Raw genomic sequence first — 27141 nt, 5'->3', positions numbered from 1 at the left:
GGCGCTCCGGTAGCGCGGGGCAGAGGGGGAAAGGGGCGGGGCTTAGCGGGCGCTGCGGGCAGGGGGCGGGGCGAGGCAGCCCGGCCTCGTGGCGGTCGCGCGGTGAGTGACGAGGCCGGACCCCCCCTCAGCTCCCTCAGGGGGGCGGGCGGGCGGGGGGGGTGGAGGTGCCGCCGCCCGGGGGGGGCTCGGTCGGGGTCTGGGGGGCACCGGGGAGGTCCGGGGGGTCCCGGCGGAGGCGGTGGGGGCGGTACGGGTCCGGTATGGGTGCGGTATGGGTCCGGTATGGGTCGGGGGGGGCGGCCCCATGGGGCTCTTGGCACCCCCGCGGCGGGTGCCGGGTGTCGGAGCCGCCCGGACCGGGCCTTGCAGCGGGCACCGAGCCCCGGTGCGTGCCCGGGCGGTGCCCACAGGCCGGGCACGGCGGCCCCCGGGGGCCCTGCGGCTGCCGGAGCCGCTCGGGGGCGCCGGGGGCTGCGGGCGGGAGGGCGCCGGGACCCCAAAGGCAGAAACCCCAAACCCAGGTCTGCTGAGAGCAGAAACCCCAGGGCCGGGTGTCCCGGAGCCGGGTCCCAGCGGGGTTTGCTCGTTGGGGGAGCAGAGCCGCAGGCAGGGAACGGCCGCTGCGGGCAGGGCTCGGTGTTGTGCCGGTGACACCTGCACAGGGACAAACCCCGTGCTTCTGTTCGAAACACACACACAGGCGTGATAGCTGCCTTATAAATAGTTCGGTGTTAATTGCTAATAGCAGATCGTGCCTACCGGGAAGTGGCCAGCGGACGTGAGCTTCGTGTGGGTGGGTGTCCCGAGCTGCTGATGTGAAGGGAGAATTTGGTGCTCGGCCTCCTCCGTGGTTTCTGTCAAGTTTGCAGTAGTCAGGATGCATATTTTAAAGAGCGAAGACCTGTATGGATAAGGCTTAGTGATGCACTAGCATTTAATTTTCAAGTGACTTAAGAACACCAATGTTATAAGTCCTGTTGAAAATATTCATGTGTACCCAACCTTTGTTTTTTTTTTTGTTTTTTTTTTTTTTTTAAGTACAAGGGTTAATTTAGATATCAGGAAGACAGTAAGAAAGTTCTGGTACGATCAAGGGTTGCTGTCCCACGAACAGCCCCTGAGCTGAGCTTTCCCAAACTGGGATTTGGCACAGTCTTAATTTCAGTGAAGTGGGGTAAAGTCTGGTAGAAATGCATACTGCAGCACTAAGGCAAGCCTCATTTCTAAGCCTATCCTTAACCACTTGTCATTTTTATTAATTTAAGCTTTGTTCATCGCCCTCTTCAGCAAATGAGCTTGCAGCGGGCTTGTGGCTGCACACGAGTTCACAATCATAGACCAAATTTTCCTGTCCATGCTCAAATGCCAAGCTTCAGAATGCTTACTAGTGTGGTATTTTGTGCAAGGGTGGATTAAACTCTCTTCACAAGTATTTATTAGTTTCTTTTAATCTGTTTGATCTTCACTTGCCTCTGCTTGAGCCTGAAGTAAGTAAAGCTCCTGCAGTATTTTTTATGAGTAACAATATGGGATTGTGTAGGCTAAGTTAGGATTCAATTTAATTGCTCCGATTCTTACTACTTCTGATGTAACATTTTCTGAGACTTTCTGGAAGGTTTCGATTATGTGCTACTTTTCCTCAGCCTTCCTTAAAATGTGGGGCATTGAAAATGATGTGTAAATATTAGCGTTTAAATGTGTGTTGGCTTCAGAGCAGCATGAATACCTTGGTGAAGCCAGCTGCTGCATGATACAAAATTAAAGTGATGCTTTTTGCTATGTAGATTCAATCTGCACTATGCATTTTTTACTTCATTCCCTGCTTCTCCCCCTCTCTTCCCCCCCCCAAAAAAAAAAAAAAAAAAAGGATAGAAAAGAATAATATTTCCAGAGGGGCTGTACACTCCCACACAACTTTGTTGTACGAACTGCTAAATTTTATACAGCTGTTCTCTACTGAGATTTTGCCAATTGTTGGATGTTACAAAGAATTATTTTTATTTCCTGTTGGATTTCTAATCTAGAGCAGCTTTTGAGATAGGTGGATAATTACAATAATTTCTCCAGGCTACAGTAAAGATGAAGAATTAAGTCAGCTTTTCAGGTCACTTCTGCATGTGTGCTTTTTTGTTTTAAAAGTGTGGTCCCTGACAGGTATTCTGACTTGCAGCGGCACAAGGACAAGAAGCCTTCCCTTCCCTTCCCTTCCCTTCCCTTCCCTTCCCTTCCCTTCCCTTCCCTTCCCTTCCCTTCCCTTCCCTTCCCTTCCCTTCCCTTCCCTTCCCTTCCCTTCCCTTCCCTTCCCTTCCCTTCCCTTCCCTTCCCTTCCCTTCCCTTCCCTTCCCTTCCCTTCCCTTCCCTTCCCTTCCCTTCCCTTCCCTTCCCTTCCCTTCCCTTCCCTTCCCTTCCCTTCCCTTCCCTTCCCTCTTTTCTCTCTGCTGTTTTCTCTTCTCAAAAAAAGGTTTGGAAGGATTCTTCTCTGATTCCCACTTCTACAGAGCAACTTCCAAGTTTTGGATGAGTGAGATACCCTATCCCTGGATGAGAGTTTTACTCTTGAGAAGGGAAGGCACTGAGAACACTAACCTTTAACAGTCTTCTACAAATAGATGAGAAGACCTGCCGTATTCGCACAGTAAGTCTTTAGTCAGTGCCCTAAGGAGCTTCCTTTCAGCGATCTTGTTTTTCAGTCAGATGTTAGGTCAGAGGGAAGACAAAATTTTTGTATTCTTTGAACTAAAACATAATATTTTCTCCTTTCCTTTTTGGCTTCTGTATTTGCTATAAAGACTCCTCTGCCCAGCAGGAAAATTTCATGTCTCTGAGACCTGCCTTCTCCACACTTGACTGAAGGTCACGCTGAAAGTTAGCAGTAATCTGCCTCAGAATTTTGTGAGGTTGAGCTGAAGCAGACTGCCAGCATGAACTTCTCCAGGAATCTGCCAGGAAATTGCTGGGAGTCTTGGCACTTTTTTGTTAGGGAAGGATGAAAAAGACTCAGTCTAGTTAATGTTTTTTTTGTTGTTGTTTGTTTGTTTTTTTCAAGAAAATTGAATCTTAGTTAATAGAGTACTATTGCCTTTTGTTTCAATTCTAGTTTCTGGAAATATTCCCAGGCAAGTCCCAGGGGACTTGAGACCAATGATTTTTTCATTAACCTTTTCTTCAGCTGAAAGCTGGAATCTGCTAATGCAGGGAATAATGGAACTAGTTATTGCAAGCAAATTAAACTCCTGTTTTGTTGCACTACAAATTAACTTTCTAAAACCTTTCATGTTTTGGTCCTGGAACTTGACTTTTCTGGTCTAGAAGCCAAGTCTAGATGGGGGAGGCTGTGATAAAATATCTTCTTATGCTTTTCCTTCTCTGTTGCCCCAATTGTGGTTGCCATCTGCTCAGCAAGGATTTTACAAGATGTCTTTTCCTCCCTCTCTCTCACCAGTTCATATCTGCAAGAGTCCTTTCCATTTGAGCAACTGATTGCTGGCTGGAACAATTGCTTATATGAAAAAATATTTTAAATTTAAATCTATTTTTTTTCTCTTTTACTGTGCACACATAAAATTACCAAATCCCACAGTCATTGTTTTACCACAGGTGTGGAAGCCATTTATAATCTGTTTAAAAAAGGTCTACGTGCATACAATCCGTTCGCTCTGATATTGGTGTAAATTAATACAGCAGAGCATGGTATTTCTGGATAATGGACCAAAACGTTGCAAGTGATTGAGCTTCTTCTGGAAGCTCATGTGCTGAGCATCCAGTTCTTACTGGATGCTCAGCACATCCCGATATCGGGCCTGCGAAGCTGGGAGAACGCCGTGAAGAGGATACAGCTGCTGTACAGCCAACAGCGAGAACACCAAGTTCTCTCCTGTGACTTCAGGGAGCTGCTTCGCTTCACAAAGCTCTCCTTTCCCATGCATGCTCAGTAGGGATCAAAGATTCAAATCTCATTCCTGTACTCAAGGAGCGTGAGCTTGGAAAATGAGCTTTTTGATATGTTGAGCTGATCTTTTGGCTAACTTGCCTAAGAGAAGGCTTGACAGTCTTAGCTTTTTTTTCTTTTTTTGAAGACTTAAGGTGTCTCCTTGGTGGAAGGTGTGCGTACACTTAAACTTACAGGCTTTTCTTTGTTACAGGTAATTTAATTAGACTTGGATTTGTAGGATTAGGTACTTTCAGGCCACCTCCAAGATGCAGTGCACTTCCTCATCTTACAAGCTTACGCTCGGTAGCCTTCCAGGTAGCCTGCTGCTTTGTGAGCTTGGAGAAGCAGCTGTTTGAAAAGCAGAACCTCACAGCAAATAGCTCCAGGCTGCTGAAGGAGATGCTTGTCCCTGTGACCCAGCCTGCTTCTTTCAGACGCTGAACACGCTCTGTGTGGGATATCTGAGCAGCCCTTTGCGGGCTCGGTGTCTGAGTGCCCAGCCTCGGTGCACGGTGCAGCCCAACAGTTCCTCGCAGCTCCCGGCTGGGTTTCTCCATGTTGTGTCTGGACAGAGGCAATGCTGAGAGCCAGGGATCTGTTTAATCAGTTACTACCTCAGTTAACTTTTTCTGCTCTGAAGGGCTTTGTGCTATAGAGATTTGACAATGTATTGTCACAGCTTGCCTGCGTTTTCCAGCTTGCATCCTTTACTTGGGAAAGAAAAACACTAACAAATGGAGCAGGCTCAAAGGCAGTGCTCCCTGCAGGCAGGCGATCCCAGCTCATTCTCCTTCAGCCCTCAGGACGTGACAGCAGCAGCTGCTGTCAGGGCAGTGCTCCGTGGGAGGGCAGCAAGATACCCTGCGTGTTTCCGATATGGTAAGTCAACCTTTGGACATCAAAGTGATAAGGGAAGTAGCAGCTCAAGCTCCTGAGGAACACACCCAGCCATGGAATATTATGGAAGCGAAATACAACTTAGAGCATTGGTCTGGTTCTCTTGGTTGACTCTTTTATGGCTCCCATATTTATCTGAGCTCCTGGTCTGATGGAGATAATGAGAGACTGAGTCATGATTTCTGGGTTCTCTGCCAGGAGAGTTTTATACAAATCAGGTTTCCATTAGCTTTGGTGGCCGTCGTGAACTTGGGATAAGACATTAAGGTTCAGTACTTCCTTGTGAGATAATGTTTAAGGTGGTGTCAGTTGAGACTGAAGGAAGCCAGAGAAATAAGCTATAGAAACTGTCAAATTGAAGCCTAAATAATTCAAAGGAAAGAGTTTTTTGTGTTCCTGCTGTGTGTTTGGTTGTACTTGTAAAGCCATTTTTGTGCAGCCTTCTTCATACAGAGCATAAACACAAAGTGGTGTCCTTAGTTATAAAATATCCTGCTCTGTGCATAATAAAGTCTAATACTACTTTTTAGTGGAGAAGCAAAATGGGCAGAATACAAAATAGCTTAAAAATACCTTTTGGCAATGATACGACTTTCCTTAGTTTGCTGAATTAAGTAAAACTTTCCAGTGCATCACGATTGTAGGATCATGTGCGCTGCTTGCCAGCTGATTCCTTTTCATGCAGCTCTTGAAACCACTGTGCTTACAATACAGGCATTTATATTGCAGAGCCCAGTAGAGCTTCTTGAACTTTTTCTTGTTTGTCACATTTATTCTTCTATCGCTGATGCCAGCTACTAATCAGAGAGGTCAGAGAGTCAGTATTTGACGAGGATGTGTCATTGAAGACTTTCTGCACATTTTATCGTGTATCTGCTTCATTGTCATCTTTTGCCACCCCTCTAAAACCCTAAAAACTGACCTGTAACTCTGAAAGCTTCACATTTCTTCTTTGTGGAATAGCTACTAAATGAACCTCAGCTTGTTCTGTTAACGATATCCAAAAGCAAGCAAAGCACTAATTTCTCTGACAAATGAAGATCTGAAACATGTTTTTTGCAGTGTGTTTGAAAATCATCTCTACAACGCATTTAGTCAGTCTTAGAATGGCAGAGTTCTAAAATCTCGGTGCATTTTTGAAAAGGTCTTGTGAGGAAAACTCGGGAGTTACTTTAGCTATCGTGGAGCTTTCTGTGAGCATCCCAGCCCTTCATCTGGTCCTGACATGATTGACTTCTGTCTTCTGTGGGCTGCATAGGTCGAGCGGCAAATATTTATCTTGGGTTATATGAAATCTTTGGCTGTAACAATAGGGATTGTCAATATTTTGTGAGAGATGGTTTCACCCAGAGTAGAATGTAGCCCAAATCCCTGCTGCTTCAGCCTTTATCCCTGGTTTTGCCTACCAAGGTGAAGCTGAATTCCCCACTGACCAGATTGCAGGTAATAGGTCTGGCTTGAAATTAGCTGTGGGTCAGGCAATAAACAGGTTTAAAGCGGAGTAAAAGTGATCAGAGTTAAATCCGAGCAGTAGTTAATGATTAGCCTTTTTATAGATAATGATATGCATTCTGCTTGTCAGCATTATCTGAAAGTTTGGAAACTTTGATCCGTCTCAGGATTGTAGCCCATTTGGAGAAGACTGCTTGCCTGGAGGCAGTAGATTGAAAATCTGTCCCTGGAATAGTAAGTACTCAGATTCTTTCTTTTTTTTTAAGCTCTGAATCATTTCTACTTTGGATTAGCAGCTCTGTGGCAGCCCAAGGATTTGAGAGTTAGATGAAAAAGGCAGTGTTAAGGCTTATTCCCAGGGTGGTTTATCGTCACTCAGAGCTAGAATCAAAACTCTGTTGATTGCTATTACTTCTAGCTTTCTACACCCTGGGGGTAATCCTGTCAGAAGAGTGTCATGAGACCAAGACTACTTGACTCTTCCAAAGGCAAGTCCCTTCCCAGAGCATGGCTTGGTTTCATGGCCCTTTCCTGTTTCCTGGTATCGCAGATCTTCTCCCCTGCTGAGGTGACAAAGCTTCAAGGTGGGATTGTATTTTTGCATCTCCCAAAGTGAAAATGTAGAGGTGCTCTGTTCTATGGACTAGGGCAATGAATTTGTTTCCCTAACTCTTACAAGGATTGACATGACTGTTTGTGTGTCAAATGTTCCATCTTCTTGCTGTTACCTGAGATGAGAGAGCAAGAGTGGGAAAGTGCCTCTGGAGATGTATATTTTGGTCTTAACCATCTGCCGAGCCAGAGATCAACATCCTGGGCTTAATTAAAAGCACAGTAGCATGGATTTCGCTGATGGTGACATACATTCCACCTTGCATTTTGCTGAAAAACAGCTTCAGGCTTCTCAAAACAAACCAATGTTTTGGACAATTGAAGCCCCAAATACTTTGTTCCTCAGCTCTGGTAGAGCAAGATTTTGTTCGGAGGCAGAGTCATAGATGGTGACAGAGAGTGAAACGAGCAGGCATGCGTTGCGCTTCTGTAAGCAGGGAAAACTAAATAGTTTTCTAAATAGTTTTGCAAACTATTAGTCGTTTCGTGAAAAGCCAACGTTTAAAAGGTGACCCTGACACGCCAGACCAGGACTTGGAAACCCAAGCGTGTTCCCGTGTGAGCTGACATCAACCACGCGTGGCTGTTGCGGCAAGGTCTGGCACGGGCTGCAGCATGACAGCTCCAGGGGAGGCGGACGGCTGAGTGGCCGCCTTAAAATGCTGTGTCTGCGTACGGACACGCACCTGAGGAGCAACTGTAGGCAAACAGCCATTTAAGGATGAGAAGAAAGGGAGGAGAAATTAGAGCGAAATGTGCTCCTGGGATTTTTATTCAAGGAAGCTTTCACATGTGGTAGAAGCTAATGCTCAGTGAAGGTGTTGCCCTGCGATGAGTGTGTGGCAGTACTGGAGATGGAAAAACAAGTATGAATTGCTTACATGGGTATATCATATGTGTGGAGTGGATTCCTAAAAGTGGATTAATGAGGACTTCTGGAGGGTGCTTTTCTTCTTGTCCAGATTCTCAAAACAGCCTGAAAGCCAATTTAGAACTTGTGTGGCTACTGGCTCTTTCTGGCCTAAGACTGGCTGTGATGGTGAAAAATATCCGAAGGGAAAAACCAAGCCTGTTTTCTGTGTGTGCAGGTTTGTGTCTATGGCTAAGTTGCTGTCAGCTGATCCATCCACTTAAAAGTGTCTTTGTTCCCACTGCAGTGCCTTAGACATGGCCTGGGTTGACTGGAGGGAAGACTTTTCTGCCAAAGGATTCCCAGGATGAAATGTTTAAGAACAGGAGCTTTTTAGTTAGGCTGCTGATCTGGATCCACGTCCATCAATCGGAGAACCTTTGCTCTCCAGAGCATGCAGCATCTCCTCCCCATCTCTGCGAGAACTGCTGAGTCCTTGGCACGTACAGGGCATTAAACTACACGCGCAGCTGTAGTGCCCAGGTGGTGATGAGGTGCTGAGCAGGCAAGCTGCTCTAGCTGAGCTGGGAAGTTAGATGAGATGATCTCAGGAGGTCTCCTAGGCCTCAGCAGTTCTGTGACGAAAAAATTCAACCACAAGCACTCCTGATGTCTCATCAGGAACAGTAAGGTCAAGTAGAGGAAGATCTGTGAATCTTCTGAATTGTGTTGATGGACTTTTGGCTTCATTTTATGATGCTATTCATTTTATTACCTTGTGCATTAGTTCTGTCTGCATGAGACAAAGGTATTTATGATCTCACTAGATAACATCAGTAATGTTTCACCTGTATTAAAGGCCAGCTAGTGCACTTTTAGGGCACATTGAGTCACACGGCATTTTTGCAACTGCAGAAAATTTTGCTTGCTTACTTGAGAATGTGCTTGCTGGCTCCTAGTTTCATTGTGTATCTCCTGAGATTATTTTACAGTTTTACAGGATTTAAGACTAGAAGGCACCATTTTAGCTGGGGCTGGTCAGAGCTGCTAATAGTGTTTATACTGGTGTGTGTATTCCACTTCAGCAAACCATGTAGCAATGCTTTATCAGATACCAGCTTGCAAGCAGTACCTTGTCCGGCGTTCGTTATGGATTGATGGCATCCACGTGTGGCCACTGAATGGTCACAAACAATGATACAATTCCTTACCCTCTGGGCAGGGACACCCTTTTTGGGTGAGGCAAGCTCTCTCCTTTTCATACATACCAGTGCTGCAGGTGGCATGAACCTGCAAGAATCTGAGTGCTAAATTAGTGAACACAATGAAGAAGGTTGTACACAAAAGGTTTTTTTTATGATTTATTTTTTCAGATGTGAATTTTGCCATCATTAAATCAAAACAAAAGTCTCTTGTAAATAGAAGAATCCATGCTAGAAGCTGTCCTTGATTAGGACATATAAAATAGGAAGAGGGGTTGAATGTCAACTCCTTCAGAGCTAGGTTCAGGAAGCAGAAGTTATCTAATATCTCTGTCAGAATAAGGTTTCAAATATAGATTGTGTTTTTTTAGATTAAAAAGTGTTTGAAGTGTATCGCGAGGCTCAGGCCCCGCTGCAGTCCCTCAGCACGGGGCGAAGCAGCAGGACATGCCCGGCTCTCAAGCCGCATGGATCGCATCTCACTGCTCACCATTCCCGGGCTCGGTTGTGTAACATCTCTGCAGAAACCACTGCCGAGGATAAGGAAGTGTCTATTTATTCAAGAAGTTGTGTAATGTTGGAAAGTGTGGGTCATGTGGCAGCTCTCTTCTTTCTTCCTCCCTGCTGCTGTCCTGTTGCCCTCCTCTGGCAGCAGGGAGGGCTGGGCCGCTCGCTCCGGCTGACAGCAAGCGCCAAGAAGTTTCTAGCAGAAGGGTCCTGCCTGAACGTCAGGTACAGTGAGAATGCGCTCAGCTATGCTGGCATCCCACCAAGGCCTGTTAAACCACTGGGATTTAACCTCTCTGCCTTATCTCTGCTTAAATACAGCTCGGTCCCTGGGGCGAGGGGAGGCCTCCAGGTTTCTGTTCCCTGGGTGTTGGGCGTTTTGTGAGATGGGGACGCGTTACTGTGCTGCTGGTTCATACCCTTGATGATCTGAGGAGGAGAGATGGAGCTGTGATAAATTGCCCTGCCAGACTGCAGTCTCGGGATAATTGCTTCAGAAGCCTTTGGCATGCACAGGGAGTGCTGAAGAAGTTCTTCTGCAGATGCCTCCTGGGAACGGCCTTTGATGGAGACTTGTTGGTACTAGCTCTGCGTTGGTGCTGGCTGTGAGGAATCCTGGTGGAGGAGCCCTTTAGCCTGGCAGTTTTAGGAAGAAATGGTAACGGAGCATCCTCTGTCAGTTTTTGGTGCTTGTGATCCCGTGGCACACCCAGATGAGCGGGACAGCCTTGGTGCGGCAGCTGCCCTGCTCCGGGAGCCGTGGGGCTGGCGCTGACTCCCCAGGCCCTGTGTCTGTGAGGTGCCTCGGTCTCAGGCACGTCTCTGCCCTTGGGGGGCAGAAAAGAGGGGTGACTGCTTGGCAAAAAGGAGAGGAATAAACAGCGCGGAGCAAATACAGAATGTGAAAGGTCGGTGATGGAAGAAATAGAGAAATGAAAGTGGGTGTGGGTCAGTGCTGCCTATGTACAGAAGGGAAGAAGCTGCTCGGGAGGGGCACAAAAGCTCTGCGCTGGCACCCGATGGCACCTGCACCTCCTTGCTTTGGGCTGGGTGGAGGTGCTGCGGCTCTGCCAGGGCAGGAGCGGTACCGTGAGGGGACGGGAAGGCTCGGCGCCCTCAGAGGTGAGCAGGCAGACTTTGAACTGTTGAAGAGATTGTGGCTGCCTTTAGTTGGCACCGCCTTTGTCACCGGGTCGCCACCCACTGGTGCAGCATCTCCCCTTTCCTGAATGCCGACCGAGATGTTTGCTGCTGTGGGTTAGCAGTGAAAAAACAGCGCGCCGCTGACAGCTCTGTTCCTGGCCTCTGCTTCTGGTCAGTGGGTATGCCCACTGGGCCAAGGTGGCCGGGCTTTGTTTCCTGAGCTGCACTTTTGATTTGCTCAGCTCAGAACAGTCCCACTGGCTGGGGTTGTCAAGGAAGGCCAAGGCTGGGATGTGCTTGGATCCTTTAAACTGCCCCACCAGGGTCTCTGCGTTAATTTGGAATCACTCAGGTTTAAAGGACTCGTGTTTTATCAGGATGGTAGAAGGTTATTGCTGGTGTACTGGAATGCTGCAGTTCATACTGTTTCTAACATCTTTTTCTCCAAAACTTGTCACCGCCTCCTGCCCGGCTGTCCTTTGTGTGGATAAGAGCAGTGCATGCGTGTGTGCACAGGTCGCCAACCATCGGCAGCACCGTGATGGTTTCAGCATCTGTCCATCACCCAAAAAAAGCTCCCTCGAGCCAGCCTTTTGTGGCAGATGTGTGCTCAGCGGTGTCTGTGAAACCAGCACCTGTAGACAAGGCAAGTACCACGCCGTGTTTTGCAAGCCTGCATCCTGTGGTGCTCACAGGAGCTGCCAAGTGCAATTCCAGCGGCTCTCCTGGTGTCGTGCCCTTCCTGAGCTTTTGCATTTCTCAGTGCCAGGGCGATGCTCTATTTTCAGCTGCATGACTGTGGTCTAGGCAGGAATACATGCTGCTGTCTCCTCAGTCCAAAAGCCTGTCGCACACCTTCAGCAATGTTTTCACGTGTAGCACGGCGCAGGGGACCGCAGGGAGCTGCTGTGCTGAAGAGGCGGTGATCCTCCCAGGGTGGTGGGGAGCAGGTGGGGGTGGTGACCCCCAGGTTGGGCTCAGCATGGAGAGTTCTCTCAGATTGCATTTCTGCGTTCAAAACAAACCTTAATGCTTGTTAGTCCATGTGAGAGTGTGTCCTGGCTTCTCCTGTAGGTGCGGGGAGTTCCTGCTGATCCCTGTGCTGATGCGCCCCCAGTGCATTGCTGACCTGGATTTGTGAGAGCAAGGCACAAAGCAAGGAGTGACGGCATTAGTGCTGTTGCCTCGTGCTAAACGTGGCTGTGATCTCAGTGGAAGGAAGCTTACCTGCTCGCCTGATGGGGCTGAGAAGTGGCCAGCACCAGCAGAACTTCAGCCTGGTGGGGTTTGGGGCCCGCTGTGAGGCACTGGAGGACCAGTGCTGGTCCTGATGGGAGGTGTGCGTGAACTGGGGCTGTAACTGGCAGACTGCAGTAGCAGGAGTGAGGCTGCAGCCAGGAGAACATTGGCAAGGACTCCTCAGCTCTGCCGTGCTGCCTGTGGTTGCCCACCATGTATTGCTTTTCCATCTCTTGCAGTTTCAGTGTGGCTGAGCACCACCAGAGGAGTCCCTCTGTTGCTCAGGCTGCCTAACTCAATGTTATTTTCTCCGGCTGTGCAGATCCCTTGCTAGCATTTCTTAGCCTTTCCTCCACTGTTTTGGGTTTTACAGTCAGTGTTTTTGCTATGCAGGATTGTTTCTGCTGCCTTCCACTTCACTGGGCCCATTAGTAATGACATGGGTGGACTGATACTCTGCTTCGTGCAGTCTGGTGCATTGTCCTGTAAAGAACAGCTTGTCCTCGGATCATTTTTTTTTTGTTTTGTGTTCAAAGATTTAGAGATTTCCTGGGGAGTCTGCATAAGCTGAGAGCTTAGGACTGACCTTTCCCTTGCAGGGAGGCAGATCAAGCAGGGTCTCTAACAGAAGGTGATCAGACAAGTTTGCTATGAAAATAAACTCCCCGAGAGGGACGTGGCTGGGGCCATGTTAAGAGGAAGAGCTCTGGCCCCTCCTTTGGTAACAGGGATCATGCTGGGGGAAGGCAGTCAGTTTTTACCTTAGCTGTACGTGTGGGTCTTGCTTTGGTTCAATACAGAGGACCAATGCTGATACTTCATCAGCTTCTGCTAATCTTAATTTTAATTAAAAGTTGACTGACGTATATAGCTGCTCGGAGCTGCCAACTGATTTGCAACTCCAGGAAGTCTGTGCGAGCCAGCATCCCAGCGGGAATCCATGCTCCAGTGTTGGACCACTCGTTTTTGTGATGTGCAGGACTATAACGTGACAGCTTCATCAGGAGGGTGCAGCCTTTGTCTCTTGGGGAAAGAGCAGCCCTAAAATGAGAGGAACATATAGGTATTGATACAAGCGTGGAATGTGGGAAAGAAACTTAAGAGTTGGAAAGAAAAAACCAAACAAACGGTGGCAGCCAGGAGCCCTGAAGGATAGAGCTTTGCAGCTCAGATGAAGTGTGAGAAAAACAGCAAAACGACTATGCTTTTGGCGTGGCTCTTCGGGGGCTTTGCTAAGACCCCCCCCGAGATCCCCCAGGCACTGAGGAAGGGGCATGTACTTGCAGAGCGTAATCATTGCCCCCAGCCGTGGGATCTGGCTGTTCTGCAGAGAGCCTGAGCTGAGTTCTGGATTAATTGTTCACCCTTGAAGCTCCCTGTGTGGGTGGCACAAGGCTTTGCTTCGCTCTCCCTGCATATCCTGCCTCAGTCAGTGAGTTTGTCGGGGTGGTCTGAGGAAGGTTCCCTCTCAGCCTGGGCAAGCCGTCTGTCTCAGGCATGGTTCGTGAGCAACGAAGTGATTTTGGGGTGCTGGGTGCCCTGCTGTGCCCTCCAGCATCCATGGCTGTGCTGTAGTGGTTCCAGCTGGGGTCCTTGGTGGAGGTGGTGGCGGAGGATCAGTTCTTCCACATGGCTTTCTCCCCTCCCTGCATTCTAACAGCCCCCTAGGGTATTTGTAAAAGTCCTTTCTTCCACTTGTGCTTGGTAGCTGCTGAAGAACCGCTCTCCACATGCTGCTGGTCTGCTGCATCTCCCTCCTCATGCCCTTGCTGACTGCTTCCAGCCTCTGTGTGTCGTGCTGCCCCGGCACTGTCTCCTCCTGAGGCTGCACGCTGCGTGCTGCTGGTAGAGCTTTTCTTCTGTCCATCCCATCCTGCACTCCACCCTCTGATTCGAGCTGGACATCCTCCAGACTGTCTGTCTTCTTCCTTCTGAGCCTGGACATCCTCCAGACTGTCTGTCTTCTTCCTTCTGAGCCTTCTGAAACCCATCTGCACCAACAGGCAGCCACGGGCCTGGTGCTTACAGGTGGAAGGTGCGCTGTGTCACGCAGCGTATCTTTCTGCTCGACCACTGATTCAGTCTGCAAGCTTCTCCTGTCCTGGACAGAACCCAGGAAATCCAAGCTAAGGCAGCCTGGCAAGCTAACCTTCATACGGAGCTTCCCTCCTGAAGCTGTTCCCTTCTCTTCCTTGCTCCTTGTCTTTACTCCTTCTACTGTGTCGAGCTTTTAGGAAGTTCTAAACTTCTGGTGAAGGCTCCTGGGTGGGACTCTGAGGTAGTGACACAGCTCCAGGCCAAGCCACACATTTTTGCTGTGACCTTGTGAACATAGCTGACATTCTTAATGTACAAGTAAGTGTTCATTCTTCTGGAGTTGTGCAAGGGGAAAGAGGCATGCAGTTGGGAGGTATGGGGGTCAAACTGTGTGTGTGTGGGGTCAGTCCCTCCTCGGGCATCCGAGTTCAGCCTGGGGTTGCTGAAACTGCAACGAGGAGAGCTCCGAGGGGAGTTTTGGCTTTGGAGAGCAGCGGTGCGTATTTGTAAAGCACATTGCAGTAAATTGCTGAAGAACAATCTGTTTGTTCCCCTTATCTTTAAAGTGTGCCTGTGCAGCTTGGCGCAGGAGGGCTCTGGCTGGCATTGCTGGGTGCTCTTGTAGTAGCAACAGGTGGAATTTGGCTGTCCCTTGGCTGTCCCCTTGTCCCTTTAAGCAGCTCTGAAGCTAAGCCTGGGATCCTGGAGGAAGTCTGCCAGTTTGGGAAAGAAGCAGTTAAAGTTGTCAAGTTTGCCAGGAAACCGACTGAAGTAGCAGCAGCGCGGGTCCTATGCTGACTAGCTCAGACCATTCGGTGCTGACCACGGCTGGAGCCAGGGAGTGGTGCTGGAGCGTGTGCAGACGCTCAGCGTCCCATCCCACCTCCATTTACAGCACTTGGGAGGAAAAAAAAAAAAAAAGAAAAGATTGGGCTTGAGGCCACGAGCTCAGAGCCAGGGTAACTCAAACAGCCTGCCAGCCGGACTGCCGTGAGTAGAACACTGAAATTTGGGTTGCCTTTTCCATGACTCATGTCTTTCGTACATAGCGTTTCTTTGTCATGCAGGACGGCGCTGTACGTGATGTGCAGGCAAGAGATCTTTGCCTTTTCAACTTGCCGTTTTTAATCTTTTTCCCTTGGCTTTCTCTTGGGTGCTTTCATTTAATTGTCAGTAAATCTTACCAGATGTTTTTCACTTCTTGTTTAGGAGGAGAGAAGGACCCCCTGACCCTGTTCTCGCTATCAGAAACGCTGTTGGAGACACTTAGGTAAGAACCACGCAGCTGTGCTCGGGCAGAAATCCGGGGGTGCTGTGCAGGAGCTATTCCTGTAGGCAGGGCTGGTGTGCTTGCTGCGCTGGGTCACAGCAGCCAGAGCAGCCTCTGTTGAACAAATAATTAGCGTAAAGAAAGCTGAAGAGGTGTATTTTAAGGCTTTTGGGCAAAGTCGGGGGAATTGGTTTTATTTCTTGCTTTTTCAGAACTGGCATGGGAAAGATGGGGCACTGTTCTGAAGGGGAGAGTTTGCTGCTGGAAGGGGTGTTCATTTAGGGCTTCGTTATTAATCCTGTTAGACTTCTGATTTGGAAAGTGGCTTCATTCCTTTTGAATGTGACTGAGGTACTCTGTTCATGCTCCGCGTTTCAGACTGAGCTGACTTGTACAGCGCTTTCTGGGAGCTTGGCAGATCCTTTCTTCCCAGAGCCTGTCCTGTTTGTGTATCCTGTATGTTGCTGTGTGTCCTCTGTAGTAAAAGGTGTGTCTCCCTTGGGTGTCTGGAAGGCTGTTTGCCGCAGAAAACTGTGATTTCCTATGAATTGACAGGATTCTGGATTAACTGTTTCCAGAGCAGAGCCACAAGAGATTGAGAAACTACTGTAGAGGTTGTAACGGCAGTTGTCTTCTGGCTGAGATCTGCTTGAGAAGCCTGCTTTGTGTTTGGCTTCTCACCAGGCTCAGCTCCTTTTCCCACTCTTTCTGTTGTGCACTGGCACAAGATACCCGTCTTCCTTCCCTTCTGTGTGCCCTGGAGCCACTGCCAAAGCTTTCCTCTGTGCGTGAGGTGAGGCAGCGCTGGTGAAATGTTGGCAGAGGGAGAAAGTAAATCCCAGTGCTGAACCTGAGCTAACAGTTCATTGTTGCCAGGTCCTGTTCCTGCCTGTAGGTTTCTGTGATTCCCCGGAACCAGCCTGGTTTGCTGAGCTGCCACAGTGGCACTGCAGCGGAGGGGCACAAAGCTCTGTGTGAACACAGCCTGCCTGTGTGCTCAGCTCTGTCCTGCTCTGAGGTGACAGCTTAAAGCAGGAGAGGTGCTGTGTGTAGCTCTGGGTCTTGCTGTCTTCCCTAAGAATTTAAGGGGTCGTGAAACAGAGGCTGTGGCTTCTCTGACCTGGGACAAGCGAAAGAATCAAGCCCCGGAAAGAACTTCCTCATTCCTCTGCCCCGTTCCACCCTATTTGTTTTTGTATGTGGTAGATTACTGTGGAGGGAACAAAAAATCCTTGTATGTGTGCATCCCTGGTAACAGAGCAGCGTGGAGACAGGTACACCGAGAGGTCTTTAGGTGTGCAAACACAGAGAAGTGCTGGAGCCTGGTGCAGCCGCTGGCTGTTCCTGGTCCCCTGCCCGGGGTGTGCTCAGGAACACGCCCCAGCGCCTCTTTCCCTCTGTGCAAACATGTGGAGCAGGCACCGGTTGGGAGATCAAGTCACCCATTCAGACAAAAATACCTGCTGCTGCAATGCTGGGTTTGTTCATGGCTAAAGTTATTTAGAGAGTTTGCTGTAACAGAAACCAGGGTGTGTTTGTTTTTTGCTAGGTATGGCACCAGGCTTGTTAAAAATGGTGACCTTCTTTTCGTGACAGGCACAGCTCGTGTCAGGCAGTTTGTTTCTTGGAGTCTGCAAAAGCAAAGCAGAGATTTGCAGCTTGAAATATTAGCATTAGTCTATTGCTCCCGCTGTCCAGATACTGCTTTTTACCCTGAGACAAGGGTAAACAGACCTGCTAAGATGTAAAACTCAGAGACTTACTGTACTGGGTTGTTCTGCTGGAAGTGATTTATTTTTAAACAGCGTTGTGTCCACACATTGGTTATCTTTAGTAACAGAAAGATGGCTGAAGGGTCGATCTTGGCTATTTTCTCTTGAGTAACTTAATCCCCCATGCTTTTCAGGATCTCACAGAACATCTTTCAGTGTTTGGTAACTGCAGTTGGGGGTGGGCTCAGTGTCAGAGCACTGAGGGGACTGGGGGCAAGGAGCCACGCAGGTGAGCAGCCAGCAGGCTCCGTACGCCGTGCAAAGGCTGCCCGGCCACATGCAGCTGCTGTAAGTACTGGCCTTGTTGTTTGCAAGGGAAATACACTGTAAATACCTAGAGAAGACTTACATTATTTCAGTCTTTGTGAAGACCGGTGGCAGTAAATCAGTGAAAAATTGGACACAAACCAACCACGGAGGGAGTTTTGACCTAGTAAAGAGCTGGGGCTTCTGTGGAGTGCATTGGGACCTGCAGAGTCTGGTGGCAGCGTAATGCTCTGAACTGAATGAGTGGTGAGGTGGGGCTGCAGTCACTGCTGAGAGTGCCAGGGCAAAGGCTGTGGATCAGTCAACTAAAAGAAGAAGGAGAGATGAGATTTTGGCCAGGGGAGAGGGGCGGTTCTTACATTACTTCATTCCTCTTGTGGCACGCTTATCTTTGATCCCATGGTATAAACCACCTTGGCTGCTCTTCCTTCTCTGCTGCAAAAGATATTTTGAAGCTTGTGTGTCTTGACAGAGGCTTCCTTTCCAAGTGCTTGTATTTTGGGACTTCAGTTCTAGCTCTTGAACATTTACTCTCAGAAAGAGTGAGCTTTAAAGCTATACTATGTGAAAATCACGCTATTTGCTCTGCGGGCTTCCTTCAGCAGTGCCCGTCCGTGTCAGGTGAGCTGCTTCTTGCATTAGTCTCTGTTTTTTTTTTTTTTTTCCTTGAACATTTTTCAGAGCTCTTTTTCTGGTCTCTGTATTTAAGCACAGATCGAAGGGGGAGGTAAGTGGAATAGCCATGAAATACTAGAACTATGGGCAGGGAATACATTCTGCTTTTAGCCAGTGCCAGTAGCTTATACTATGAGTTAATTTTCCGAGCAAGTTATTGTGGAGGAGTCTGATGCAGTAAGAGGTATGCTACAAACTTTCATTCATTAATTTCAGTGTTAATTGCTTTCCCCTTGCTTTCCTCCCCAGCACTGCTAACTTTGCTTCCTTATCTCCCACAAATCTTTAACTTCTCTTGTTGCTGTTCTGCTTTAACTCCAAAGCCTTCTGAGACCACCTCCTGTCACTGATGTCCACAAGGACACACTGACTGTCATGTCCCGGGCCCCCAGTGGTCCCTGCACAGCTCTGCCATAAGGTCTTTGTCACAAACTGGAGCAGCTCCACCATCAGCTGGTTGCCGTTTGGGTGTTTGCTTGCTAGTTCTGCTTTCAGCTTGGAGAGCTTTTCTAGAGTTTCACTTCTGATTTCCGGTCTAAATATATTCATACCTATCTGTTCAAACACCAAATGTACTTCAGTTTTCTAAACTAGTTAGTTTAGGTTTTTTGAGCTTTTTAATAGCTTAGATTTTTAGAGCTTTTAAAGCTCTTTTCTCTGTTATAAATGCTCCTGATGATTTACCTAGTAGGAAGTCCCCCCCCCTTATTTTTTTAATAATTTAATCAGATAAAGTGTCTGTATTTTGATTTGATTTCACTTTATTTTACTTGTGGACTGGACCAGAAGGCTACAGAGTGCTCCAGACAGGATCTAGTACAGCAGCAGCAGTGCTTATCTTCAGTGGTATCTCACCTGGACTATGCTGGGGTTGTCTTTGCCTGGATCATCACTCTGATGAATCCAGTTGTTTCAGGACTGACTGGTATTCCCGGGTTGTTTTCTGTCCTGATGCTCTTTCCACCTGGTGAACTTTCAGTGCACACCAAGAATTGTTTCTGGTTCCATCCCAGGTTGTGCAGGGTGCAGAGTGCAGGGGCCTTGGGCACATCTAACCACTAGGTGCATTTTTATTTTTAACGTAGCATGTCCAGACATACCTGATTTGCAGTAACCTGATTAGGGATTTAGACTGGCAGCCTTCTCAATGTTTTTCTCATTGTGTGTAATGTGATTAGAGGGGAGATGTGACAAAGTAAAGCTCATGGAAATGAAATTGGATTGCCTGTGGCTATTGTAGACCTTTGCCTGGCGATAGGTCTTGTACCACCTAACGTCGTTTCTTGGTTAAACATGTTCCCAATAAAATGCATAACTGTCAATTAAGAGAAATACTGTAATCTGATCCTTTAGTATATGCAATTTATAAAGGGGCATGAGACATTTTTGCCTCTTGCATGACTGCAATTGAGAAGAGACTTCTTCCTCTTACAGATAAGAAATGTTCCTTTATGCTGAGCACTTGTCTCCATGTGCTACCTCAATCACATTATGCTGCCCTTCTGGCAAGTATGTTTAGGATGGTGCAGCAACACAATGATGTAAAGCTGAGAGGGACACACCTCCTTTAAATGTTCCTGCTTGCTTTGCTGTATGTTCTTTGCAGTCAGAGTGCAGGACCATGAGGATGCTCCAGGAGTTTATCCAGAGACAGTTATTCTCAGGCGATACCTTGGTGGCTTAGACTATTTTCTCTTGCAGCAGCAGTAGAGAAACTGTCCTCTGTTTAGAAAAGAGCTTCATATAATTTTCCCCTTTGTTTGTCTCATTTTTCCACATGCCTTTTTGATTATCTCTGTAGTGAAGATGTCTCACGATTCCCACATGAACAGCTCCATGTTGCCAACCATGCATCCTGATCATCACCACACTACAGCAGCCTCGGGACATGATCATGGATCTGGGATGATGATGATGGTAAGTAGCACAGTCAGCATGAAGTGGAGTGTTTTTCCTTGTCTGTGGTTCAGGGTAACTTGTCATCTTGAAGACTGTTGTCTTCAGAACTGGAAGTTTAGCTTAGCTTTAGAAGGCATGAATCAATCCAGTTAAACCCAGGCCCTACTGTGCTCTCCTGTGGTGAGAGTGGTAGGAGGTGATAAGCAACATGAAATGTATTTCAGAGCTGGGGATCCTATGGCAAAGCGGTCTTCCCTGCAAAAACCTTTCTAGCAGCCAGCCTGGCATCAGTTCTCTGGCAAGCTAAAGGCAGCAATTCAAAGTGAGCATTTTCCTGCAAGAAAAAGAGGTGGATGCAGTTTGCCTGGGTTGTTAACTAAAACAGTAACCGTCACTGAGAGGAATGCACGCTATTGCAGTGGGTTGTGCTGACCTGCAGGCAAGCAAACTCTGTGCCCTTTTTCTCCTGAACTTTAGGCACGCACTGGGATTGGGGAGCAAACTGCTACCAGGGCTCTTTGCCACACTGGCAGTAAGGGTGGGCTGCTCCTGAGTCCTGCTGCTCCAGCTGGCTTTGATTTAAGCAAGTTCAGGCTTGTGCATGCTGGCATCACTGAAGCTTTGTAGTTTCCATGATGACCGTAGGATCTGTGTCATTGTGTGTAGCCACTTCTAGGGCCTTTATCAGCTCTTCCTCCCTTGTCTAAATACTTTTGGGGTGAGTTTGAGATTATTAAAATAGAGCTTAAGCTTTTAAGGGAGGGAGGAGCGTGCATTTCAATCTAAAATAGGGATGTATTCAGAAATGCATTTTGTAAGCCTTCAGTTAAAGTTTGCCTGGCAGCCATACGCCCCAAATAGCAGCACTGCTGCTACTTCTATTGCACACAGTATCACAGCAGGAGAGCAGAGGATTAGAGAACCCTTCCCTTTCTGAACATGGCCCCGTACAGAGCCCAGTGGAGCTTACAGTCCTGCCTTATCACCGATGGCATATCTGGAAAAGAGTCTCAAGAGCTCCTCATGAAGCTCTTCATATGATCTTACAGCTAATTAGTGACATTCTCCAATCTATTACTTTTTGTATAATTACTGTTTCTTTACAAGTATCACTTGCTTATCTTAACGGATAATTACAGGACCATGCCAGCTGAAAAGTCTGATTAAGTGCACGACATTTTGAGTTGACATTGCTCATACGATGGTCAGGGAAGGAAGTAAATAGGTAAAGTATCCTGGATAATAAACTGGATACATGCCAATGAATGCATATTCCCATTCCTCACTTGTACCAAGTATCAATACCTGTTTCAGCTATGGTTTATGGAATTAGGCTGAACACTCTTTGATTTGTGTTGTTTTTGTGTTTTTTTTTTTTGGCATAAATGTAAAGATACTAAATTCATTTTAAAAACTGGTGTTTCATAGTCACTCTGCTCTGGGGCCATGAATGTCTGCTGTGCTCAAAACATGCTAAGCTGCAATGTATTTACCTGGATGGGAAGATGACACGAACTGCAGTTTAGCTGGGATCACTGGTGTCTCCCCTTCCCACAGCATTCTCTGTCTAGGTCCAGAAGCCCTTGTTTTCACCCAGGGGAAGCTCTGGTCCCACTCTGTATAATAGTCGTTATTGTACATGCATTTAGGCCTCTCCTTCTCCCCTAGAGTATTAGGGGGTTCTGTAGGGAGACAATAATCAACTGGCACAGTGCAGGATTGGGCCAGGGGATTCAGCTATACCAGCCCTTCTCTGTGAGAGCTCATACGAGGTCAGGGAGGAGAAGTAAGCGCCCTGTACCCCAACCCATGAGTAGTCATGGGGAGACAAGGGTGAGCTCCATAGAGACATCCCCAGTCCCTGACTACTATTGATACTGATGCTGAAGAGAAAGCAAACTGCAAAAGCAAAGAGAAGGCACTTTTCCTCTGCAGGGACCTTGAAGAATTATGCCTTTTGACAAGGGACACTACCTAAAAGAGCTAGAGTTGGAAACTGGAGCATCTTCAGCCATGGCTAGCTTGTGTCTGTTAAAGTAGAGAGGTTTTTTTGTCTATCTTGTGACCAACTGAAATGATCTAAATTCTTGGTGTAATACAACAGCCTTTGTTAAATATTTTGTGAGCTCCATCTCAGCATGGACTATTCAGGCTCATTTTGATGTCTTTATGTCTTGGACAGGCAATGACTTTCCACTTCAGCTATGAGAATGTGCCATTGCTGTTTTCTGGACTTACAATCAATACTCCTGGAGGTTAGTAATGCTGTCTCGACCATTCCAAATAAAATGTTTGCGGTTGATGAAGGTTGCTGGTATTACTTTTTATTATGCCAAAAATATCCAGACACACCACAGCAAATCTATTTTAAATGGCATCTGTGGGGTAAAAAAGAGGAAGATGTTCATGTAGTTTCAGAATTTTACTAGTCTTACTAGCCAAAGTGATTGATGGTTTCATTTCATGTATGAAATTCCAGTTGGTGTGTGAGTTAAATTCACATTTACCACCTCTTTGTGTGTGCACAAGTGCCCTGTTGTAGGCCATGCAGTGTGACATTGTTGAATCGTATGGTGTCTCTTCTGACACGTTTTAAAGGAAACATCTTGTGTTCCACAGATAGAATAACATTTCCTCTTTTGTCAGAAATGGCTGGTGCCTTTGTGGCTGTCTTCTTCCTAGCCATGTTTTATGAAGGCCTTAAGATTGCCCGAGAATGTCTGCTTCGTAAATCCCAAGTCAGCATTCGCTACAACTCCATGCCAGTGCCAGGTCCCAATGGCACTATCTTGATGGAGACGCACAAAACTGTTGGGTAAGAATCTCGTTTCATTATAAGACAAATCTTTTTAACACCTGAGAAAGGCAAAAATTGTGACAGAATAAACTTTCTCCAGTCAGTATAACTCTTTGTAAAGTTCATTAATTGCAGACTTGGACACTGCTAGACACTTGAATGACTTGGCCAGCCTTCAGGGTGGAGGACAAAAGAGGGAAAGCAGCAAGGATGCAGATGAGCTTTTATTAATATTATTTCTTTCCAAAGCCGAAAAGAACACATCTGGGGAGCTCCCAGAAACAGAATTTGGGTGTTATCGCCAGCCACCCTGACAAAAAATCCTTAGAATCATCCTGTTGACAGCTAGTCAAAGCCTCTTCTCAGAGGGAAAAAAAAAAAAAAAAAAAAAAAAAAAAAAAAAAAAAGGAAAGAAAAAAGGCAATTCTGCTTTTTAATGGGGTTAAAATAAACTTCAGTTTTATTTCTCATCTAAAACTTTTGTCTTCCCAGCAAGTACTGTATTTCATTAACTGTCAGTTAACTCTGTGGGGAAAAGCAGGTCCAAATGACAAATGCATGCAAAAGTTTATGTCCAGCCTGCTTTATCTCCTCTGCCATTTCATGCCCACCTTGGCATCTCATCAGCCTGAGCTCTGTTTTCTTGTAAGGAATGTGCATTTTCCCATCTCCGTCTCACGGATGCTGACTGTTCTTTGGGTTTTGTGTTGTCAGGCAGCAGATGCTGAGCTTCCCTCACCTCCTGCAGACAGTACTGCACATCATTCAAGTCGTGGTCAGTTACTTCCTTATGCTGATCTTCATGACGTACAACGGATACCTCTGCATAGCTGTGGCAGCAGGGGCAGGGATGGGCTATTTCTTCTTCAGCTGGAAAAAGGCAGTTGTTGTGGATATCACTGAGCACTGCCATTAACACTGGACGCTGCCCAGAAGCCCCTCCATCCCACTGCTCTCTTGAAATGCAGCCATCATGTAGACTGGATCATTCCTAAGCTGAAAGAAAAGATACAAAGAAAATCAACTGGAGTTCACCACAAGTTCCTAGCTGGGGTGCAGGGATGTGAGGAGCTGGAATATGCTGCTCCCCCATGCTGCAGGCTGGCAGCTGGGTTGACTCTTGAGGGTCCCGTGGTAGCCGTTGGCTAGGATTTGCTTTAGTCTTAGATTATGCTGTGATTGAAATTAGTTGGCTGACAGAAATGTAGAGGTTATTCTTTTTTTTTTTTTTTTTAAAAAAAAACAACCATTTTGTTTTTAAATTGTAAATGTACATCTGTGAAGGTTTTATGAACAGTAGCTAAAGATCAGAGTTTCCAATGGAGCCTACATGTGTGAATGGCTATTTTACTTTTTTTTTTTTTTTTTTTTAATATGTACATAATGCCAGGGGAGGAGATCTTCCTGGCATTGTGGCTTTGGGGCCAATGGCACCTTCTAAGGCAGAGCTCCATAGGACTCAGCCTCTGAGGAAGACTTGGTGCTGCACATCAGACACACTCAGGTCTGTCCTGGCAAGAGAGTACCTTGACCCCAGTGCTTCAGGGGGTCTAGGGGAGTCTGTCCTCCAAGCCCATCAGAGTATGACAAGTGTTGCTAGTCTTCTGATACATCCAGTGATTTTACTCAGCTTCAAGTGATAACATTTCAGTTTGGCTGCTTTCACTTCCTAATCATGGAAATGTATGGAGTAGATGCAGAACAAGAATTGTGTATTCACAGGGCAAACAGATTTTAAATAGACCAATGAACCCATATTGATTTCACGTTGGATGGATCTAGAGCTAGACTTCTGGCTTACTAAAACTAATTCTGTAAATGAAGCAAGAGCTAAATGATTTATTGACGCTAAAGGATAACGTGTCTGAAAGGTTGTTCCTTCAGTGAAATGAAAACAACCTTGTTTCTGTAAAAGAGAGATTTAGGGAAGTGAAGAAAGAAAAGATAGGATTACAGCAGCCTTCAGTTAATTCTCAGGTGAAATTTGGAGCAGCTTGGGCTGATTTAAAAAATATTCCTAATGCAAATGACTCCTCTTTGTCTTAATCACGCTGTGACTTTGTTAGTTGGAAGTGCAGGAGTTGACAGTGCCAGCAGTGGATACATGTAGCACAGTAAAGAACTTCCCATTTGGTGCTATGAGCTTTACACATTTCATGAGCAAAACAGGATAGCTTCCTGGATGGGTGATGTGCAGAAAACACTTTGGGTTTTCCAAGGAGCAGTTTCGGTTTAGCACTTTTATTACACTGCTCCTTGTTGTAGGGAATGTTGTGCAGTTAGAATGTGGTGCAGAGCTGGAGCTGTTCTGCCCAGGATGCTCTCTTTGTGCCTGTAACTGGCTGAAAGGGAAGACGGTGAGATTTCCAGAAGGCCACTGAAAAACAGACACCGCTTTCAGGCTGATGACTAGGATGTGCCACGTGAACAGGAAGTGCTTTTGAGATCAAAGTGTCTGAGCACACTCGGTAGCAGTTTGTTGTTTTTTTTTTTCCCTCCAAAGATGCTACTAGTTGTGCTGTTAAGAGTAGCTACATAAGGAAAGCTGATCTTTGTGAAGAGGTTTCTCTGTCCTGTATGCCTTACGGAGCACAGCCCCTTCCTGTATGTACGGATTCCTCGCTGTGCTGCTGACGCTACCACCAGCAGAGCTCACCCTCTGAATGGCAGCAGGAAGCCTGTTACTGCCGCTACCTGGCGTCCTGCCGGGTCTTGAATTGCACCACCTAAAGTCAACCTTCCTGTGGATGACGCCAGGTATTTATTTGGTCATCTTGTTTTCTTTGGGCAGTGCAAATACAGAGCAGAAGGAGATGAATTAAAAGCAAGCTCAGGCTTCTGAATAGCTTCTTTCAGTAACAAATTTGCTTCTGGGTGAAAGAAGTAAAGCTATTTTCATGGAAAAAATTGTGGCAATCTCCTGATGAGAGACAGGCTAAGCTCTTCCCCAGTCAGGTCTTTGGAGAGAGTTGTGTCTGTAGCAGGCTGCAGAAGTCACAGGTAGCCTGGTGCCCTCTCTCTGCATCAGTCACGGAGTAAAGATCTTCTGTGCCCTTTGGGAGTCGTGTTCCTCTGTGAGAGGGGCAAACATACCCTTCCAATCCCTATGGGAGAGCCGTGTGGACATCTTAGTGCTTGTCAGAGAAACGTGAAGCAGTTACATGCTGGAGTTGGCTGTTTGTGTTTTGAAAGCCTTGCGCTGCGGAGACCTCATCCCTGAAGGGTTTCAACACCTCTACATTTGGTCTCGTGAACAAGCTGGGGCTGTTGCCGTTACAGGGATGTGTGATTATAGGGTACAGTGGCTTTGTGTGTTGACACTAGGTAATTCATATACCTCTTGCTATGTCTTTCTGTAAAATAAAGCCTTTGCTTGGCCAGATCTTGCTGTCACTGAAGCTTTTTAGCCACCTTTTGCATTCAAGTGACCAGACGTGAATTCTCTGATTGAAACGATCAGATAGGTGACTTGAGGATCATGCAATTGCTGTGGCTTTTAGGATACAAATTCAGTTCTGCATCACTGTACATGTCACCTCCCTTGCATTGTTTCTGCCTTGTGGATGAACACCTCTGGTTTTGAAGTCATCCCTGCCCACCCCGTACAGGAGAGTGCGCACGGCTTTCTCCGGCACGCAGAGCGAAGTGACGCTGACTTAGCAGGAAACTGGGCTGAAGTCTCCAAAGCAGGTGCCCCAGCTGCCTTCCAGCAGCTCATGAGCATCACGACGTGAACATCAGGGGCTTTGGGTGAGGTGCACAAGGGAAGGCCTGAAGAGGAGGTGTCAGGAGAGAAGATGGCACTCAGGCAACGTGCTGTCTGCGGTGGGGACTGTTGCCCGTAGCTCTGCTCCCTTGGCACCCTCTGTGCTGCTGAGCTAGCTGATGCAGAGAGGCACAACTGGGAGAGGGACATCTGTAATCCCAGCTCTGGCCATGCTTTCTTTGGTTAAATGTTGACAATCCAGACAAGCCACCTACCTCCCCGTGTCCCAGCCTCCCTCTGATCCTCCAGCCTCCACCGGCTGCCATGCTCTTGGCCCAGCCTGCTGTTTGCCCTCCCAGACTGAGCAAAACCCGGCCTCCCAGCGATGACTTGCGCTGAATGCTTTTGGTGCAGTCCCAGCCTTTATGCTGGCTGTATTTAAATTGTCTTGATGTTAACACTAAACTCGCATCGAGCAGTGCTTGGAGGGAGGTGAGGACTCTAATGATTATTAGACTCGAGTAAATTAAACTCATATGTCAACACATGTAGCATGCTTAGAATGTGATGTCCTGTGTCTGTCTTTGATCGCACCCTGATACTCAGTCTCCACACGCTGTGCCTCTGGATTATCATCTTGGAAGAAGTGCACAAAGTATCCAGGCTGCGTTCATCAGCTGGCTTCTGTTTTTCTTGGAGTGCCTTTTCAGTTGGGCTGGAGCCAGTGCCAACAGATCCAACAGGATGTATAGTTTTGTTTACAGCGGACTGTCACTTTTGATTTTACTCTTGCTTTTTGTGGAGGTAACTTGTCTAATGTTACTGTGCATATCAAGTCTCCTGTATATAATTAACCAATAAAATAGATTGCATTTTACTGTG

At 47.1% G+C, this 27141-nt stretch overlaps 1 protein-coding gene across 8 annotated transcripts; it reads left to right on the top strand.

Moving 5' to 3' along the window:
* Positions 1-67: 67 nt before the first annotated feature.
* On the top strand, positions 68-27141 carry SLC31A1 (solute carrier family 31 member 1). 8 transcript variants are annotated; one of them, XM_082775535.1, is made up of 7 exons: positions 84-102; positions 11095-11243; positions 15083-15143; positions 19659-19774; positions 21939-22011; positions 22403-22571; positions 23268-27141. In XM_082775535.1, the coding sequence occupies exons 4-7, from the start codon at positions 19664-19666 to the stop codon at positions 23467-23469; spliced, it is 555 nt and encodes a 184-aa protein (XP_082631661.1). In that variant the 5' UTR covers positions 84-102; positions 11095-11243; positions 15083-15143; positions 19659-19663; the 3' UTR covers positions 23470-27141. The 8 variants fall into 8 exon arrangements, with proteins under 8 accessions (XP_082631662.1, XP_082631661.1, XP_082631664.1 ...); XM_082775533.1 differs by lacking the exon at positions 84-102 and adding an exon at positions 10253-10362 and having other exon boundaries at positions 11090-11243; XM_082775534.1 differs by lacking the exon at positions 84-102 and adding an exon at positions 10465-10576 and having other exon boundaries at positions 11090-11243.

This window comes from Aythya marila (genome assembly GCF_965140915.1).
Source record: "Aythya marila genome assembly, chromosome: 19".
NCBI classification, from domain to species: domain Eukaryota; kingdom Metazoa; phylum Chordata; class Aves; order Anseriformes; family Anatidae; genus Aythya; species Aythya marila.
Note: the sequence above shows the minus strand (reverse complement) of the source record. Positions and strands in the feature narration are given on the sequence as shown.

Bases quoted from the DNA above. Each gene is read 5' to 3' on its own strand.
- SLC31A1 (XM_082775536.1), top strand. From the start codon at position 19,664: ATGTCTCACGATTCCCACATGAACAGCTCCATGTTGCCAACCATGCAT. The intron at 19,775-21,938 runs GTAAGTAGCACA...TGTCTTGGACAG, and splicing joins GATCTGGGATGATGATGATG to GCAATGACTTTCCACTTCAG. The intron at 22,012-22,402 runs GTTAGTAATGCT...CTCTTTTGTCAG, and splicing joins TACAATCAATACTCCTGGAG to AAATGGCTGGTGCCTTTGTG.